General features: G+C 43.7%; 1 protein-coding gene across 2 annotated transcripts in view; it reads right to left on the bottom strand.

Annotated features, from left to right (window-relative positions):
• Nucleotides 1-1,217: 1,217 nt before the first annotated feature.
• LOC148032703 (uncharacterized) overlaps nt 1,218-21,134 on the bottom strand; it is a 28,103-nt gene continuing 8,186 nt past the window's right edge. The window contains exons 3-7 of one of the 2 annotated variants that reach the window (XM_087684157.1): nt 2,566-2,624; nt 2,369-2,453; nt 1,983-2,144; nt 1,784-1,843; nt 1,218-1,653 (exon numbers count right to left, since the gene is read on the bottom strand). In XM_087684157.1, coding sequence (XP_087540283.1) covers nt 1,835-1,843; nt 1,983-2,144; nt 2,369-2,453; nt 2,566-2,624 — 315 coding nt within the window. In that variant the 3' untranslated portion in view covers nt 1,218-1,653; nt 1,784-1,834. Of the gene's footprint in view, nt 1,654-1,783; nt 1,904-1,982; nt 2,145-2,368; nt 2,454-2,565; nt 2,625-21,134 lie in introns of both variants that reach the window. The other variant, XM_087684156.1, reaches the window with a different exon arrangement.

The following is a 21,134-nucleotide window of genomic DNA, read 5'->3' as shown; positions in this document are numbered from 1 at the left end:
AATAGCAATACTACAATAATAATCTTGCTTGTCAACTCAACATCCCAACTACATCTTCATTTTGCTTATTCAACACATTTACTTCCAATTTTAGTCCATTAAAATATATTGACATGTGGCAACCTTGAAAATGTGATTCATTCTATATTTTTGTTATCTTGGAGATATTTTTGTGGAAGTTGGCAAAAGAACTTAACTCAAAGATCAAAGACATGCTACCTACATTACATACACCTCATTTTAAGCAAGGTCTTTGGACATGTAAAAAACAAATGCTCTTGTAATCAAATTTGGGTGCTTCATTTCTTTAGTAGCACATAGACGACCATTTCATTGATCCCCTTTTAATTCCTACAATTGAGAAAGATCCACCCACTCACCCTCCACAATGTTAGCATACATAATCTAGGCATCTTGCATATGCCCACATTAGTTGAGATGGGACCAACATTTTTTGTAAACTTCAACAAGAGAAGCTTACTAGTAAGTTGAGATAGAACATTAATCTAGAGAAAAATCCTCTATCCTTGTGGATATGCCTTACCATTGGCCAAAAACTAAACTTTTCAACTTCAAAATAGATTTTGAGCATAACCTAGCCATTTCAATGTCAAAAATGATCTCCAAAAAGCCCAAACAAAAATGTAACCTAGGTTAGGTACATGTGAGCTTCACACATGCTTAAGTCTAAAAGTGGTACACACTAAAAACGATATTTTTCATAAAGATCCCAACATTTGGTAACCCATGTTATCCTTTCCCTATTCATAAATGAGATACATCTAAATCCATTCAAAAATATGCGCTCACTTTTATCACATCGTATTTGGCAAAGTTTTTACCAAAGAAATGAGCTCATAATAGCCCTTGGATAAGCTATAGCTTGGCAAAAAACGTGTTTCAAAACCATCGTTTTTCGGGTTGGATTTGTTAATATGATATGCAAAAGTGCTAGCACTAGGATCGAGAAGTGCATACCATAATATAAGCTAAAGGGGCCAATAGAATGTCCTCTAACAATCCTCCCTTATGACCTTTTTTTCGGAGTTTCATAAATATTCTTAAATGAACAAGCTATTTATATCAATGAAGGGTTCACAAAAGAGTGACAATGAGGGGCCAATAGAGTGACACTTAAAGGATACATTGCTTTAAGGTTTTATAAAATCCAAAATATAAAAAATTTACATGGCTCAATTGTTTGACTCACATTAAGCTTATCTATAATTTAAATTTCTTTAAATCATAATCCTAAGTACCCAAAAAAGCCACATCTTTTTCACAAAATTGTCACTCAATTGGGATGGGGCTGCGTTTCCTTTTTTGGGGGGTGTCACTTTATTGGCCCCTTCACCGTATTCAAGTGTAGCAAGAAGGAAGCAACACAAGGTGGCTGATGAGAGCATCACCAAATATTATACGCTTACGTCAAGTTCCAATTTTATGCAGAATTTAGGTCCAATTGTATACTAAGTACAAAGAATTTTCCATTTGTTGGAACCTACAGTTCTTTGAAAATTAAAAGAATTCACTGTATATATGGTACATCTGCCTTGTACAAATCTCTCCAGTGTCACACTGATCTGAATGACAATGCTAATACTGTTTTTATGAGGATTTCCATAGTTCCTCCTCAGTCCTCCATAGGTACAGCTGCACATAAACAAATTGAGGTGATATCACATGTATCCCAAAAATATGGACTCCACAGTTGTGGCAATGCCACTTGTAAACAAACAATACGAACTCAACAAAGATGCAGGTTTTACAGCTAGATTCTTACCTGCTGCATCAGCTTTAGAACAGCCAATAATGAGTATCCTGTTACTGCATCTCAGATAACCTGCACAGTTGCAAATCGTACATAAACCCGTCCTGAGTTTGAGATTCGGGCTGGAAAAACCTGCAAATTTTCAAGAGTGGAATCCATTATCCATTTTTCTTCAAGCAGAAGGAAATAACCTTGCAAACCCCAAACAGACCTTGGCTGCTTCTGGTGTAGCCTTTTGCTTCAGTGTACCAATAAGCCACTGCAAAGGACCATCCTTGGGGCAGTACGTAATTACCCTGCCATCAACTAGAGAAAATTTTGTATGGCACAAAGGGCAACTAATGTTGAGTTCTCCGTCCTCTGCTTGAACGACCTACGAACTCAAAACATCAACATTTTATACTTTCAGGATCGGTTTGATTAATAGCATCAACATCAAACTCAAAAATGTCTTTAAGATACCATTGATATCAACCATCTTTACTCAAGAACATGATGATGGACAACAAACCGTCGACCTATGCAAGAACTCTCTCCTTATTTTATATTCTTGCTCAACCTATGGCGATGCTATTATTGACTAAGTTTCCTGCTCACCTTGCCTTCAATGACAGGGAACTTGCAAGACGTGCAGTTAGCCTCAATTGCATGAAGAATGTCGCCCGCTTTCACCAACACATAACTGCCAACCAGCTATCCAGGTTCAAAAGAAGGTAAGATGCAACCATTAAGTCCCATGGTGACAAAATTCAGTTTTCACCATCATTTACACAGATTTTCTAGAGGATACGTACCCTTTATTATTGTGGATTATGGCTTTGTTTTTACCTTCCTGCAGATCAGAACTAGCAACCTGCAGCGATCCAGACAAAGAATCACAACCAATCATCATAGATCTCTGCAGCATTAAAGCAAAAGTACCAGCAACTTTTGTGCAGAGATTGTAAACTAAATAAAGTAGTATTGTGCCAACAGCAATCAAATATCAATTTATGACATCAATGAGCTTGGGTATCTGTTCATGCAGTAATACTACCTTGCTACTCTTAGAATTCAAGCAGCGGCACAATGCAAGTGCTCATGAAATAAAACAGGAAAATGATGCAAGTGCTCAATTTTTTGAGCTAAAAGCTTTATTTTCTTTCAAATCTCTTTAGAATTCCTTCCCTTTGATGGGGGTTCACGCGTTGAAGCACACGTCACAAATCTGTGTGAATCTGGCCCAAAAATTTGGGGCTTTTCATAGTTTTGATCTCGTTCATGCTTGTCAGCACCATTCAGGTCAGAAATTGCAGACATTGCATGTGGTGACCTCAATTAAATTGGGGATTTTGCCAAATTTGCCGGAATTTCGCTCTTTTGAGTAAAATTTCTTGACATTGGATCCCAGAAATTTGGGGCTTTTCATGTATTGGTAAAGTTTGCTCAGCTGGGTCAGATTGGCTGACATTTATGCAATTTTGGACTTTGAAATTTTGGGGATTTGTGCAAAATTTGGTAAATTTCTGCATTTTTGCCCATGTGGTGGCTGGTTCATGTACAAACAGCAGAGATTTACTTCTGGTTGAGAAAGAACAGCAGTGTATTTTGCTGGTTCAGCTTGTGCTTCTGCAGATTAGTGCATTTACTCTTGTGTTCGTAATAAAATGGCTGCAACTTCTTCCAATTCAAACATCAAGAGTTTGATGGAGATCAAATGGTTTGATGGTCATGGCTTTGACCTTTGGAAAGACCGTATGCAGGGCATTTTGTTCCTAAAGGATTGTGAGGATGCTTTGTAGGAAGATAAACCCGCACTAATGTCTGATGCAGATTGGGCCAGAGTAAATAAAAAGGTTGTGGCTTACATAAAGATGGGTGTCACTGATGACATTCTGACAGACATTAAGGGTTTAGATACAGGTTATGCAATATGGGAGAAGCTCAAAACTACTTATGAGATCACCACCCCTGTTAATCAGGTGCATTTAATGCGCAAGTTGGTGAATATGCGACTGGATGCGTCAAAGCCTGCAGCTGAGTACTTGAGTGCATTTATAGGGATTCTAAATCAGCTCAAAGATACAAATTTGGACTTTGATGATAAGTTGAGGGCGATTTTTTTTATCATGGCACTGCCTGACTCTTGGGAGACCTTGGTGGTTTCACTCAGCAATAACCCCAATCTCTCATATGATGGGGTGAGGGGTTCTATCTTGAATGAAGAAATTAGACGTATGTCTAGTGAAAAAGGCAGCAACTCAACTTATAATGTAAGAGGCAGGGCTGAAAAGAAAAATGCAAATGCAGGGCACAGAAACAGGAGCAAGAGCAAAGGAAAGGAAAAGAGTGACATTACTTACTATCACTGTGGTCGGAAGGGCCACAAGAAACCTGATTGCAAGTATTACAAGAAGAAACAAGAGAGAAAGAAGAATGCAGGAGATAAAAAGAAGAAAGAAGACAAGACAGATGCATCTGAGGCAACCAAAGGCAAAGAAAAGGCCAATGTGGCCTCTAGTGTGGTCATAGAGGAGCTTTCAGACAGAGAGACCGATGTATTGTGCAGTTGATTATGATGCCCTTGTATGTCACATGCAGGACATGAAGATTACCAAGGCTGATGTGATTGATGCACTCTTGTCAGTTGATGATGGTGTCACTCACACTTGGATTGTAGACTCTGGTGTCTCTTTCCATGTAGCTCCTTGCTTGGCGTGTTTTGCTATATTCAATGCAGGCAGTTATGGAAAGGTGAATCTTGGAAATAACCATGCTTGTAGCATTGATGGGATTGGCACAGTACACTTGTCTTTAGACAATGGTCAAGAGCTTGTGTTGAAAGATGTCAGATATATGCCTGGCATTAAAAAGAGTTTACTATCTATTGGTCAGCTTGACCTGCATGGCTACACCACACTGTTTGGTGGTAGTTTGTGAAAAGTGAAAAAGGGTTCCATGCTGATTGCAAAAGGAACCAAGGGCACTTTGTATTGTTTGCATTGCAAAGCCTCTGACCTGCATGGCTACACCACATTTGGTTGTGGTTTGTGGAAAGTGAAAAAGGATTCCATGCTGATTGCAAAATGTGTAGTGACCGAGAGGCACGAAGATCGAGACAGTAGGTGTTCATTGCGCGCGGAGAGACAGAGAGAGGGTGAGAGAGAGCAGAGCAGAGAGTGTACACATTTGTTGGGCACAATGACGAGTGTACCACTTTAGGTTTTTAGATATATATATATATATATATATATATATATATATAGATAAGTACAAGTGATAAGGGTGTGTTCACACCCGAGCACATTTAAAGGCACGAGGGTCTTTATTCCCAACAATCTCCCACCTAAAGGCAATGTGATTTAAGAGGAGAAAAGAATCAACTAAGTCTAGGTATGTACAAAGTTGAAATACATATATCTATCCAACTCCCATCATCTGTTGGCAATGAGCAAACCGCTCTGCTGGAAGACCCTTCATGAGAAGGTTTGCAAGATTATCATTTGTATACGCTATGGCAAGCTCAATGCTCTTGTTGTCAAGTACATCTCTAATGAAGTGATACTTCACATATATATGCTTCGTCTTTGTATGAAAGACAGGATTCCGTGCTAGCATGATAGCACTCTGACTATCACAATGGAGAACATGTAACTCTGTGATGCCAAGCTCTCCCACCAGACATGAAAGCCATAAAGCCCCCTTGCATGCCTCAGTAGCAGCCACATACTCTGCCTCTGTAGTAGACAATGCGACACATTTTTGTAGCCTGGAGCTCCAAGAGACTGCTCCTCCTGTGAAAGTAAACACATACCCAAAAGTGGACTTTCTGCAATCCACATGACCGACATAGTCTGTATCCGTAAAGCCAACAACAGATGCCTTCTTCTTTCCAAAGTAGATGCACAACTCCTTTGTGCCTTTGAGGTATCTCATAATACCTTTCACCGCATCCCAATGCTTTTTGCTAGGGTTTGCCATGTATCTGCTAACCACTCCCACTGCAAAGACAATGTCAGGACATGTAGCAACCATAGCATACATCAAACTGCCAACAGCTGAAGCATATGGTATCTTGGCCATTTCAACCTTCTTATCATCACATGTAGAGCTGTCCTCTGCACTGAGTTTCACATATGAAGGCAATGGAACCCCAATTGTTTTCCCCCCCTCCATATTGAAACGATGCAAAACCTTGGAGATATACTCCTGCTGAGATAGATAGAGCAATCCTTTTGACCTATCTCTGAGTATTCGCATACCAAGAATGTGATTTGCATCACCAAGATCCTGCATGTCAAAGCTGCCATGAAGACTTTGCTTCAGTGAATTCAAGGTATGAGTATCCCTGCCAGCAATCAACATGTCATCAATATACAGAACCAAGATAATCATGCTGCCATCTGCTGCCTTCTTAGAGTACAAGCAGTAATCCACTTGACTTCTATGGAAACCTTGAGATTGCATGCATGTATCAAATTTATGATACCATTCTCTTGGTGCTTGTTTCAGCCCATACAAACTCCTACCATCTTTTCTTTCCCTTTTTCAACAAACCGTTCAAGCTGCTGCATATATATGTCTTCATGCAGATCACCATGTAAGAATGCAGTCTTTACATCCCATCTGTATGAGCTTCATATCTTCAGCTGCAACCAAGCCCAAAATGGTTCTCAATGTAGTCATCTTGACTACAGGAGAGAAAATCTCATCAAAGTCAATTCCATGCTCGTGCTTGTATCCCTTTGCAACCAATCTTGCTTTGTACTTTGGTGAGGAACCAGAAGTGACCATCTTGTAAACCCATTTGCATGGAAGTGTTTTCTGTCCTTTAGGCAACTGCACCAAGTCCCAAGTGTCATTTTTCTCGAGAGATTCCATCTCTGACAACATGGCTTTATATCCATTTCTTGCTGTCCTGTCTGTCCATTGCTTCCTTGAAGCAAGACGGTGCATCACGGTCTGTCAGCATGATATAATCAACCACATTATTTGCACCAGGAATGAATCTATCAGGTTGTCTAGTAGCCCTAGACGGTCTCCTAACCCAATGATCATTGTTTGATGGCTGTTGAGCATTGTCAGCTTGCTATCCTGGCATTTCAACCTGCAAATCAGCATTAACAGCTTGCTGTCCTAGCTGCTCCTGCACATGTAGTGGCTCATTATCATGGGCAATAGCTGGCTGATCATTTTCAGCATTATTTTCTGCATTTGCAGGTTCATTTACAGCAGGTATTTGCTGCTGTACAACGGGCACATTTTGCTGTCCAAAAGGTATTTCTTCTTGGAATACAACCCTACGGACCTCCTCAGTCTTTTCGGGCTGTTTATGCATGCGATCTTCCCGGAAGATAACATCATTACTGTGTACTACTTTCCTATTCTCGGGATCCTATAATCTATACCCCATTTCACCCTTGTCACCATATCCTAGGAAAATGCATTTACAGGACTTTCGCTCAAGTTTGCTGCGTTTTTCTTTACGAATGTGCACAAGAGCCTCGGAGCCAAACACTTTCAGGTGAGCATATGAAGGTGGCATGCCCGACCACGCTTCTTGGGGAACTCCCTTTCCCCCCCCCCTCCAAAAGTCCTATTTGGTGTGACCGATTAATTAAGTGTACGGCTGTCATAACAAACTCTACCCAAAAACCATGGGTTAATGCAGAATGGGACAGCATCGTACGGACCTTATCTTGTATGGTCCGATTCATACGCTTTGCAACTCCATTTTGGGGTGAATTATGAGGGGTAGTGAGCTCCCTCTTTATCCCTTTGCTGTCACAAAATGCCTGAAAGGCCTTGGACACATATTCCCCACCATTATTAGAGCGAAGACACTCGAGTGTCTTATCCGTTTGATTTTCAACCAATGCCAAGAATTTTTTGAACTTGTCAAGCACTTCATCCTTGCTACGAATAGGATAAGCCCATACCTTTTGTGTAGCATCATCGACAAAGGTGACAAAATATTTCTTTCCCCCTAAAGATAATTCTCCATCTGACATACATCTGAATGTACTAACTCTAGAGAAGAAGATTTCAAAGAAAGAGATTTTTTGTGAGACATTTGTGCATGTTTACCATAAATACAATGATGACAATGCTCAAAATCAGTATAACAAAGACAAGGCAAGTAACCCAAACGAGAAAGCACTTTCATTCATGTTTGACTCATGTGTCCCAACCGGCCATGCCACAAAGAAATGCTTGACTGCTCGGTCACGGCAACAACATGATCACTCACACTAGATACATGGAGAGGATACAAAGTATCACTTTTACAACCTCTGGCAATCACTCTAGATCCCTTACAGATCTTCCACTTTCCATCACCAAAGGTGGTATGAAAACCATCATCATCTAGCTGCCCTGTGCTAATCAAGCTCTTCTTAAGCTGAGATACATGCCGTACATGCTGAAGTGTGAAGACAAAGCCATGCTAAAACTACAACTGCACACTGCCAACACCTGCAATGTCACATGCATAGTGGTCCCCAAGATGGACAACACCATATCAATCCCCTGTATAGGCAAAGAACCACTCTCGATGAGGGGTGACATAAAAGGAAGCACCTAAATCAAAAATCCAAGTATGCATGTCCTCATCTATATCTACAAGTAAAGCATGTGCACCAAAGTGTGAAGAGACCAAGAGTACGTCATTTCCATTGTCCTCACTGTCATGAGTGACTGCATTCACCTCTTCAATTTTGGCAATGCTCTTCTTGGGTTGACCCTCTTTCTTCTCTTCCTTGCTATCATTTGTCTTCTTGCCCTTTCCTTTCTCTTTCTTCCATTTATAGCAATCACGTTTAAAGTGATCCTTCTTACCACAATGGTGGCATTCAACATCTTTGCCACGTGATTTACTGCATGCCTTGCTATCAGATTTGCCTTTCTGCTGTGATCTGCCTCTAGTATGCAAAGCAGAGAAGACTTACTGGATGCATTGTTCTGCCGATTCATTTCTTCCATGACTAGAGCACTCTCTACATCAGCATACAAAAGAATCGCATTGGAATTGCTCATAGCAGTCCTGAATGTATTCCAACTCTCTTGAAGTGTGCAAAGCAAAAACGTAGCCTTAAATCCTTCATCAATCAAGAACTTCAAGGCAACCAACTGGCTGAAAATAGAGTTAAACTCACTCAAGTAAATAGACATTGCTGTACGCTCTTTCATATGCAAATCCATAAGCTTTTTCAGCCAATACACTTTGCTTGCAGCACTCTTCTTATTAGAGATCAGATCATGTCAGCAGGGCAGGCCTGGTGCAGTCGGACTGCACAGTCGGACTGCCACGTGGCAGTCCGACCTGCAACAGCCAGTCGGCTGCATTTAATGCAGCCGCCTGGTTATTTCTCGCGCCCTCTTTTGCCCCATTTCTCGGCTATTTATACCCGACATTCTCAGCAGTCTGGTACACTTCTCTGCTCGCAGATTACAGACCGGTGACGCGCAGATTCTGTCTCTGTTCACAGATTTCAGACGGCAGACAGTGCAAACTGCAGCGGACTTCGAGGTGGACAGCAGGTTGCATCGTCGAGGTGGAGACACGCAGTCCAGCGCACTGCGCCCATGTATATATCTGCATATCTTTGTATTCAGCATTCTTTATACAGCAGATCTTCATCGTCCACTGTCTCTTTCTCTCTCTTCTCTCTCTGCGTTCTCTCTCTCGCAGTCCTACGCTTCCGCACCGCTGCACTCTGACATGGTATCAGAGCAGTGTTTGAGGGCTGACTGAGCGCAGAATCAACCTGAAGAGGAGTTTCCATCGCGACGCAAATTTGCGTTTTTTGCGTTTAAGGGCAGACAGGAGGGCTGCGCCTTGGAACAAGGCTGAAACGAGTGTGGGCGCATAGGAAAGGAGTACAGGTGGCGGATTTGCTGCTGTTTGACGCGGAGGAAGTTTGAGTTTTCAGCCTACAAGTGCAGGTTTTGCTTTTTCATCGCCTCCGGCGGGTGAAGAAGCTTCAAGACGCGGAAGAGCCTTAGCAGGCTGAGTTTTCCTAGTCAGAGGGGGCTGCTTTTGCGTTTGTGAAGGCATTGCAGGTGAAGATGTCTACAGAGATGGACTTGGAGTTCCAGGCGATTATGGACCGGAAGGTGCCTGTCTTACCGGCTCTTCCTACAGATCAGAAGCTCGACGGCAACAACTACCGCATTTGGCGCGTCATGATGTTGGCCATCCTTGAGTCCTATGATTTGGCGGAGTTGGTACAGGAGGAGATTGACCGGCCCTCAGTAAGAGATGAGTCCAAACTCTCTTCCGATGCTCGTGCGGAGTTGGCCAAGGCCCAGTCTCATTGGGACAAACTGAATGCCAGGATTCGATCCTTTCTCTTTCTATCATGCACTACAGCCGTGATCGCTCACATCGAGCACTTGACGGTGGCTCGGGAGATATGGCTGGAGCTTGATCAGATGTACAATCGGATGACCCTAATGAAGAGGGTTTCTTTGGAGGTTCAGATGCGGACCTTGTCCGTAAATAAGTCTTATTCGCTACGGGAACACATTAACAAGCTAAGGCAGCTACAGATGCAGGTTCAGAATGCGGGGAAGCCGATTTCCTCCGAAGACATGGCGATCACACTATTGTCCCTGTTGCCGCCACGATTCGGTACATTTTACTCTGCCCTTATTGCTTCGGGGCGAGAGTCTACTCTTCGGTGGGAAGAGTTGGTTCCTATGGTCTTGGACCAAGAGGAACAGTTAAAGGGACAGAATGCTTCCAAGTCGGAGGCGTTGACAGGTCAAGCCTCTCAGAAGAAGGGGAAGGACCAAAAGAAGAAGAAGGGGGATAACAAGTCCAAGAAGGACAAGGACAAGGACAAGGACAAGGACAAGGACAAGGACAAAGACTCCACATGCCATATTTGTGGAAAGACTGGCCATTGGAAGAAGGATTGCCCTGACAAAGGCACGAAGGACACCAAGAAGAACACCAAGGATTCTGGAGCGGTGGCTGCACCCTCATTAGCTGCATTTCTTCATCTAGCTGTCATTGAGGACGCTTCGCCAAATGCTTTTGATGCTGCGATGACGGCTCCCCAGGCTCGAGAGTGGATTGTTGATAGTGATGCCTCACGGCACATGACTCCTTCATCAGAAGGTGTTGCTCAGCTGCGACCCTCGCGTGGGCAGATTCTCATTGGAGACAGCTCTTCAGTTTCTGTTGCAGGTCGGGGTAAGATGCAGCTTATTCCAGATGGACGACGTGGTACCCATACCTCAAAGGTTTTGCATGTACCAGGATTAGGGTACCATCTCCTTTCAGTTCATAAGATTTGCTCCCTTGGTCTTTTGGTGGAGTTTGACAGTACTACGGTGCGAGTCCTTGATCGTGGATCGAGGGAGGTTCTCTCATCCGGATACGAGGAGAACAGCATTTACAAACTGAAGTCTTCCACCGCCCTCTCTACTCTTCTTCTTACCTCACAGTCACAGTCAGAATTATGGCATGCTCGGTTTGGTCACCTGAACTATGACTATCTTCGGAGGGCGTCACGTGGACAGCTTGTTCGAGAGTTGCCGGATATAGTGGTAAGCCAGCAGCCATGTGTCTCCTGCATTCGGGGGAAGCAGCATAGAGATGCCATTCCCCACACAGCTTCACGGCAGTCTACTTCACCGATGGAGCTAGTATCTACGGATCTATGTGGCCCTATGAGGAATGAGTCCTTGCGTGGGAGCTCGTACTTCATGCTGATCGTGGATGACTATAGCAGGATGACATGGGCCTATTTTTTGGCATTAAAGTCAGAAGCTTTCTCGCACTTCAAGGATTGGCTTCTCTTTGAGGAGAACCGATCAGGCCGGAAGTTGAAGACCTTGCGATCCGACAAGGGAGGTGAATTTGTGTCTAATGAGTTTGCTCGGTTTTGTGCACATAGAGGAATTCACCAGGAGTTTGCCAATACCAATACTCCTCAAGAAAATGGTATTCTTGAACGGAAGAACCGTAGTGTGATCGAGATGGCGCGCACCATGATGGAGCACCGACAGACCCCTCAGGTTCTGTGGGCCGAGGCTGTGGCTACTGCAGTCCACATCCTTAATCGATCCCCTACTTCGGTCGTGGAAGGAATGACCCCATTTGAGGCTTATTTTGGGACGAAGCCAGATGTTTCTTACTTTCGAGTCTTTGGGTGTGATGCCTATGTTCACATTCCCAAGGCTCACCGTGATAAATTTGAAGCAGCTTCCCTAAAACAGGTATTTGTTGGCTACAGCTCCCAGTCCCAAGGCTACCGACTGTATGATCCCGTCAAGCGGGATGTGTACACTAGCCGTGATGTGTGGTTTGTGGAGATTCCGGCTACTTCAACGGGTGGGGAGCATCCCGTTCTTGGAGATCCAGGGGAGAGTTGGGCTCCTTCTACAGTTCCACTGGAGCCCGTGCCTTTTGATTATGATTCTGTTTCTGGCATAGAGTCTACTGTTCCACCGGACACCTCTGAGGAGTTACCACCGGTGGATATTCCAGAGTCTTCTGCTGATGGAGAACGACGATGGGAGGTTCGGCCTCCTCCTCGCTGGGCCCGTGACACACTCCGTGATTCAGGGATCGAGGGGGTTCCTGAGGAGTGGGGACCGCAGGATGGTCCGCGGCAGTCACGGAGGCACCAGGCACATTCTACAGAGCTTGTTTGCTCCAACTATTGTTTGATGACCCGTGTTATGCAGGATCGAGAGCCCACCTCCGTGAAGGAGGCTTTACAGTCCGCCCCATGGAAGAAAGCTATGGAAGCTGAGTTGGAGGCTATTGAGAGGAATGGAACTTGGTCACTCGTGCCCCGCCCCCCGAAGAAGAAGGTGATTGGAGTCAAGTGGGTCTTCAAGACCAAATACCTCAGTGATGGTACTTTGGATAAGCACAAGGCTCGCCTTGTTGCCAAAGGTTTTGCCCAGCGCCCAGGGATTGACTGTCATGACACTTTTGCCCCCACAGCTCGTATGGCGACCATTAGAGCTGTTCTTGCTTTGGCTGGCCATAGGAGATGGCCTGTTTATCAGTTGGATGTGAAGTCGGCCTTCCTCAATGGTGATTTGAAGGAGGAGATCTATGTTGAGCAGCCTCCTGGCTTTGGTTCTTCAGATGGGAAAGTCTACAGGTTGAAGAAGGCCTTGTATGGCCTCAAGCAGGCCCCGCGTGCATGGAACGAGAAGATTGATTCGTTCCTCCAATCTCAGTTGGGATATCGGCGGTCCAAGGCTGATCCGCAGCTGTATGTTCACACTTCCGAGGATGGTTGTGTGCTGTTTGTCTTATATGTTGATGATTTGATTGTCATAGGTGATGATGCACAGCAGGTCCAAGAGACGAAGTCAGCTTTACATCAGACGTTCGAGATGACGGACTTGGGTCTACTCCATTTCTTTTTGGGCCATGAGATTTATCAGTCTCCGAGGGGGATCTTTATCTCTCAACAGAGATATGTACAGGAGCTCTTGGTGTCTTTTGAGATGGAGGATTGTCGGGCCCTCTCTACTCCTATGGATCCGAACTGGAAGGTCACTTCCCATTCCGCTTCTCCTTTGGCGGATGCGTCCCGCTATCGACAGCTGATTGGGTCTTTGATTTGGCTTCTCAACACGAGGGTTGATCTATGTTTTGCTGTTGGGCTCTTGGCAAGGTTCATGAGTGAACCAAAGACGGTGCATTGGCAGGCTGCTCAGAGGATACTTCGGTATCTGAGGGGGACGTCTGATTTAGGGATTCATTACCCCACAGGAACAGATGGGTCAGATCTTGTACTTGCAGGTTGGAGCGACTCGGATTGAGCCGGTGACGTGGACCACAAGCGGTCTACTACAGGTTACTGTTTTACTTTGGGTGCAGGTGTTATTTCATGGAGTAGCAAGAAGCAGCCCACGGTAGCCCTTTCGTCTACTGAGGCGGAGTATCGGGCCGCGTCTTCCACCACATGCGAGGTTGTGTGGCTTCGAAGATTATTGGAGGAGCTTGGGTGCCCCCAGACTCGTCCTACATTGCTGTGATGTGACAATGAGAGTTGCATTGCCTTGGCAAGGAACCCTGTTTTTCATGCCCGGACGAAGCACATTGAGATCCAGTACCACTTCATCCGAGAAAAGCTTCTGGATGAGACCATCACTGTGGAGTATTGCAAGACGGAGGACAATCTTGCGGATTTGTTTACGAAGGCACTTCCTCAGGCTCTACTTCGGAGACATTCCAGATCCCTCAGGCTTCTGCCCTGCCCAGGCTCTAGGAGGGGGTATTAGAGATCAGATCATGTCAGCAGGGCAGGCCTGGTGCAGTCGGACTGCCACGTGGCAGTCCGACCTGCAGCAGCCAGTCGGCTGCATTTAATGCAGCCGCCTGGTTATTTCTCGCGCCCTCTTTTGCCCCGTTTCTCGGCTATTTATACCCGACATTCTCAGCAGTCTGGTACACTTCTCTGCTCGCAGATTACAGACCGGTGACGCGCAGATTCTGTCTCTGTTCACAGATTTCAGACAGCAGACAGTGCAGACTGCAGCGGACTTCGAGGTGGACAGCAGGTTGCATCGTCGAGGTGGAGACACGCAGTCCAGCGCACTGCGCCCGTGTATATATCTGCATATCTTTGTATTCAGCATTCTTTATACAGCAGATCTTCATCATCCACTGTCTCTTTCTCTCTCTTCTCTCTCTGCGTTCTCTCTCTCTCAGTCCTACGCTTCCGCACCGCTGCACTCTGACACTTCTGTGCATACAATTCTTTCAGTCTAGTCCATATAGCATATGCAGAATCCAAACCTTCAATGTTAAACAGCAAGGCATCAGAAATCTATAGCTCGATGGTTGAGCATGCAAGCTCATTTAACTCATCCCAATCTTCTTGTTCCATGTCCGCGGCCTTTGCCCCCTTGGTTTTAATCGGCTTTGCCTGCTTCTTTTGCAACAGGATATTGTAGCATTGTTTTTGCCAAACTGCAAAGTTATGTGCTCCTTCAAGCTTCTTTATGTGCATGAGATTGCTGCTGTCACTTCTGCCAGCCATGATTTTCAGCCCAAATGTGACCAAAAAATCAGCAAATGCAGGCCCAAACTGTCACCCAAATGACCAAGGTACAAACAAGTACCAACCAGTAATAAATGACCACCTAGAAGCAAAGATTTCAGATCCGAAATTAAATTTTCAGAAGCACCAAACCATGTGCTACAGGATTCCACAACTGATTACAGCTGTTCCAAGGGCATATGCATCACATTACATGAGAAATCCCAAATTTTAGCCGCAATTTCTGTTGTACATGTACCCACGGGCATAAAATTTGACACGCACCGTCAAAAGCCCCAAAATTTTTGTGCTCAAAGCATCAACCACACATCTGCATTTTCTCTGTCATACATAGAACAGGCCAATTTTGCCAAAATAGAGCAATTTCAGCAAAATCCCCAAATTTTCCAAGTGTTGGATGTCCAAATTACATGGAATTGAACCTACATATACATGAAATGACCAAATGGTGCACAAATTTTTCCCAAACTGCAAAAGCCCCAAATTGCACGGGGTCCAATGTGCATCAATGTCGAGAAATTGGGTAAATTCCAGCCCAATTTGTGCATGTACATGAAAAACCCCAAATGTCGGAGGCAAAATGTCACAAATTCCTGCAATTTCTGAGACAGATATCACTGTTGTATCTTGCTCGCACCAAATCTGGACAAATCCCCAAATTTTCCAAGTCCTGTGTGCACTAATTTCAATGAAATTGAAAGAATTTCACTAAAATGTGAAAAGCCCCAAAATTCTCAGGCAAATGTGCACCGACTTTGCAATTTTTGAGTCAAATTGTCCAATTCTGCGTTAAGATCCCCGAATTCGGGAAAAGCCCCAAACTTATGGGCCTAAATCTGCCCAAAATCCTGACTGTGCCTACACGCACGAACGCCCATCAGTGGGCAAAGGGTTTGTTTGCAGGAAACCTTTGAAAAATTAAAAAAATTTACAAGGGAAAATGACGGATCTGCTCCTGTTGACCAGCCGTAGTCGTCATGACTTGTCGCCTTGCAGAAAAAGTGCCGCCTGATGCCACGGGAGTTGTCGTCTGTCAGTCGCCTGCAATCGCATTGTAGAAAAAGTACAGCCTGATTCACGCCTAAAGCTCCCGCCAGTCGCCTGCATACCAGGTTACGAAACGACCTGTTGTCTATCTAAAGATGACGTTTTTGTTCTATGCCTGCACCCTGGAATTGTCGCCTGACAAAGACGTGACCTGTTGACCTGCACAAACTCCGAAAAGTACAAAACGCCTCAACCACAGCTCCGATACTAGTTTGTAGTGACCGGGAGGCACGAAGATCGAGACAGTAGATGTTCGTTGCACATGGAGAGACAGAGAGAGAGTGAGAGAGAGCAGAGCAGAGTGTGTGCGCGTTTATTGGGTACAATGACGAGTGTACCACTTTAGGTTTTTAGATAGATATATATATATATATATGTAAGTACAAGTGCTAAGGGTGTATTCACACCGAGCACGAGGGCCTTTATTCCCAACAAAAGGAACCAAGAAGAACACTTTGTATTGTTTTCACTGTAAAGCCTTGAATGGCAAGTTTCTTGCAATTGCTGAAATTTGCAGCCACTTGGAGTTATGGCATAAGAGATTAGGCCATATGAGCCAAAAAGGACTTGATGTCCTTACCTCTCTGAAGAGGGTTGATGGAAAAGGCTCTAAACTTGACTTTTGTAATGAGTGTCAGTATGGAAAGCAAATAAAAATTTTTCTTTTTACTTTGGTGTCTCTCGTAAGTCCAATGTCTTGGACTTAGTGCATTCTAATGTATGTAGTATGCCCATGAAATCTTTGGGTGGTGCTGCATATTTTGTCTCCTTTATTGATAACTGTTCCAAGAAGATTTGGGTGTACTTGCTGAAAAAGAAAAGTGAAGTGTTTACTGTTTTTAAAACTTTTCATGCATCTGTGAGCACTCAAACAGGTAGAAAGATGAAACGCTTGAGAACTGATAATGGGGGTGAGTTCACTTCGACTGAATTCAAGTCCTTTTGTGACTTGCATGGTATTAAGAGGGAGCTTACCACCCCTTACAACCCTTCTTCAAATGGGGTGGCTAAAAGATATAATAGGACTCTATGTGAAAGAGTGTGGTGCATTCTGTCCACTATTGATCTCCCTCATGCATTTTGGGGAGAGGCACTAAAAAACATGGTTCACATTTGCAACCGCTCTCCAAACAGGTCCTTAAATAATGGCATCCCTGAGAAGGTTTGGTCTGGCAAATTGGCCTCATATGGCCATTTACACATATTTGGCTGTGATGCTTTTGTGCATGTTAGGGATGAGCTAAGGAACAAACTTGACCCAAAATCCACCAAAGGCATTTTCATGGGCTATAGTGATGAGGGTGAATTTGGCTACAGAGTGTGGTTACCTCAATCCAAGAAAATTATTCGCAGCCGCAATGTTGTTTAATGAGGCAAAATTGCTGAAAGGTACTTCAGCCTCTAATGAAGATATGAAAAAGATGAAATTTCAGAGTTTGCAGCCACCTATTACTTCAAAAAATGAGCCTCGTGGTGTTGTACCACAAGTTGAAACTAATGACAGCATGTTATTTTTGAGCCAGATGATGGTGGATACCAAATAGGAGCACAAGGAGGTCATGGACAGCAAGATAGGCTTGCTGATTATGAAAATGCAGGTGCTGGAAATGAAAATGAATGTGCTGTACAGCATGAACAGCATGCCGAAAATGGCTTACAGCAGCCAATAAATGCTGAAAATAATATACCTCCAGATGTAGACCCAATTCCTGAAAATGTTGATCATTGGGTACGCAGGTCTACACGCGTAAGAAGGCAACCACATAGGTTTGACCCCTCCTTGCATTATGTAATGCTTACAGATGAGGGTGAGTCTCTTACATACAAAGAGGCCAAGTCATGTGAGTTCTGTCAGAACTGGAGCAGCGGTGGAAGCATAAACATGTGCTGAAATAAACTGTTGAAACACAAGACAAAAAGAGAAAAGAAAAGAACATGATACAGATGAGAACTCAGATGTATGCACGGGAAATGGAATCCATATATCTGAACACGAGACAGTCGCATACAACAGTGAGTCATTGGCTGCGTGGGCACTCGCACTGGCTCCTCTCTCCACAGAGTCTGCAGATGGTGAAGTGAAAGTGACTAACTGAGGAGGAGCCACTAAGTATAAATAGGCTGAAAAAGTGGGGAGCAATAATGCTGGTCGGACAGCATTAATGCTGGCTGACTGGTGCATAAAAATGCTCCACTTACATAAAATGCCACACCCAAAAAAAACCTAAAATACCGAATAAAAATGCCCAGCCCAGATCAAGCTCAGACTCACACATGAGCTGACAAATACTCTGCTAACAAGTTCAACAATAAGTGGGAGCTTGCTATGCAGGAAGAGATTAAATCTCTATATGCAGATGATTCTTGGGACCTTGTGTCATTGCCCAAGGCAAGGAAGCCACTTCTAAACAAATGGGTGTACAAAGTAAAGACAGTTGATGGGAAATCCAAGTACAAGGCAAGATTAGTTGCCAAAGGGTATGCACAAAAGGAAGGGATTGACTTCCAAGAGGTCTTTTCACCTGTTGTAAAGATGACCACTCTACGTGTGCTTTTTGCTCTCACTGTTGTTTTAGATTTAGAGCTGTATCAAATGGATGTAAAAACAGCTTTCTTATATGGTGACATTGATGAGGAAATCTACATGAAACAGAGTGAGGGCTTTGTAGTTCTTGGAAAAGAGCAAATGGTCTGTAAACTAAAATGCAATCTGTATGGGCTGAAGCAAGCACCACGGCAATGGTACAAAAAGTTTGACACCTTTATGCTATCTCATGAGTTTACACGCAGCCATGCAAATCATTGCTTGTACATGAAAAAGGATACATATGGCAGCCCCATCATACTTGTTTTGTATGTGGATGATATGTTACTAGCTGGGAAAAGGAAGACTAGCTTGGATGCTCTCAAAAATCAGCTGAAATCAGCCTTCTCCATGAAAGATTTGGGGAACGCACAGCATATTTTGGGCATGAGGATTCGTAGAGATAGAATGCAGAAATTGTTGTTTTTATCTCAAGAAAAGTACATTGGAAAGGTATTGGACAGATTGAACATGGCTGAAGCTAAGCCTTTTGGGGTATCCTTACCTCCTTATCTCAAGCTTAGCAAAGCCAACAGCCCAAAAGATGACATGGAAGCAAATGCTATGAAGGGAGTTCCTTATGCATCAGCTTGTGGCTCTCTTATGTATGCTATGGTTGCTACTCGTCCAAACATTGCTCATGCAGCAGGAGTTGTTAGCAGGTTTATGTCAACTCCTGGCAAAGCACATTGGGAGGCTGTTAAGTGTATTCTTCGATACCTTAAGGGTACACAAAGAAAAAGTATCTGCTATGGGCAGGGTGCACTTAGTTTGCAGGGTTACTATGATACAGACATGGTAGGTGACTTGGACACTCGTAGATCCACCAGCGGATATGTCTTCACAGTTGCTGGTGGAGCTGTTTCTTGGTGTTCCAGGTTGCAAAACATCGTTGCACTAAGTACCACCGAAGCTAAATACATATCAGCTACTGAAGCTTCTAAGGAAGCTATATGTTTGAGCAGCACTTGCAAGAGATCTCGGCATGTCTATGGGTACTGCAGTTTTGGAATGTGATAGCCAATGCTGTGTATCTAGCTAAGAATGCCATATATCATTCACGCACAAAGCATATAGATGTGTGATATCACTTCATCAGACAGATTTTGGAAGATGGTCAACTCACATTGACCAAGATCAAAACACAAGACAACCCTGCAGATGTTCTCACTAAAAGTCTAAGCAAAGCTCAGCACGAGCATTGCATACGACTAGTGGGAGCTGGTTAGCTAGAGGTTCACATCGGACCTTGGAGGTTGTTGGGATAAAGGCCCGGTTTAAACCCCCCATGTATAGTACACGCACATTGTACATGTGAATGCACTCTTTACGTGCCCTAAGTATAAATACATTTTATTCTTTGTGTACCAACACATTGTTGGTACACTCTAATCGAATCGTACTTTCACTCGCTCACTCTCTCTCCAGCTGTCACACTCTCGCTCACTCCTGCTCGACTTCCATCTCTCTCAGCTGTGCTCTTCTCACAACACTCCATTGTCTCCAAATGGTGGTTATTACATCCTTGGATATCTCGATGGATGCTAGTAGCATTGGTCACAGTCACCAATGGCCATAGTTGTTAAATACGAAAGGTACGATACGGTATGATACGATAAAATACAGTACTAAATGGTACCTTATGATTTTATAAGGTACAGTACGATATTAGTATGAAAAAAATATATGATTTTTTAAATAACAAAAACCATAAATCATTAAATGATAGATCATAGAATACATGTTTAAAGTGGAAATAGCCATTTCATTACAAAATAAGATGAATACATGAGGGTGAACATTGCAATCGCATGAGCTACGCAAAACATGCGATACAACTACAATCTAGTATATTTGATACAAAAACGAGAAAGACCTATGGATCTATGATAAGGCATCACTATTATCATAATCATCAGAACCATCTGAGTGCTCATCAAGAGAGTTTGAAGATGACTCCTCAGCATCAGATGATGAGACAGACTCATACTCATCCTCACTGATGAGGTTACCATCATCATCAAATGATGACTCCTTAGGTGGCGATTGTGTAGGCAAGGGGGGGATGTCATCATGAAGCACAGAATGTGAGCTACTAGAGCCCCACCTTATATATGTCTGCAAGCCACTCGAACCACCCTTCCTCAATGATGAAGGGCGTCGAATGACCATGCCCCTACTACCACCTACTTGAACTCCTCACTCAAAGCACGCTGACTACGAGTGTCATGAGTATTTGCTGCTATAAGCTCGCTATAGAGCTCTGCAAAAATCGTCTCCTCCTCCTCGTCCACCTCCTGATGTATACTCGGAAGAGTATCACCCATCAACTTGAATGTATCAACATTCACCTACACAATGCAGTAATGCACGTAAGATTCTAAATGCTAAAGTCTAAATTGTGAAGTATAAACTTCAAAGTTCAAAGTTTAAAACAATAAATTTTAAATGTCATGGTTGAGTGTTTAAACTTTACCTGCTTCGGACTATCCATGCTCATCATAGCCCTCATCATGCGTAAGTTAGTGCGGCACTAGACTAGCCGCTCTAACTATCGTGTACTAAGACGATTGCGAATCTTTGTGTGAATGAGAGAATAGATACTCTAGTTTCTCTCACATCACCCGAAGAGCAATCCTGGGCAAGGACCCTCATGGCTAAGGGCTGAAGGGTCTCCAATGCGTATCCAAAGTTTTGCCACCAAAATAAAGGC

Source organism: Lygodium microphyllum, chromosome 8 (genome assembly GCF_053477565.2).
Source record: "Lygodium microphyllum isolate KBCC chromosome 8, Lygodium_microphyllum_v1.1.10, whole genome shotgun sequence".
In the NCBI taxonomy this organism is placed as follows: domain Eukaryota; kingdom Viridiplantae; phylum Streptophyta; class Polypodiopsida; order Schizaeales; family Lygodiaceae; genus Lygodium; species Lygodium microphyllum.
The sequence above is the reverse complement of the archived record's forward strand: the minus strand, read 5'-3'. Positions and strand labels throughout refer to the sequence as shown.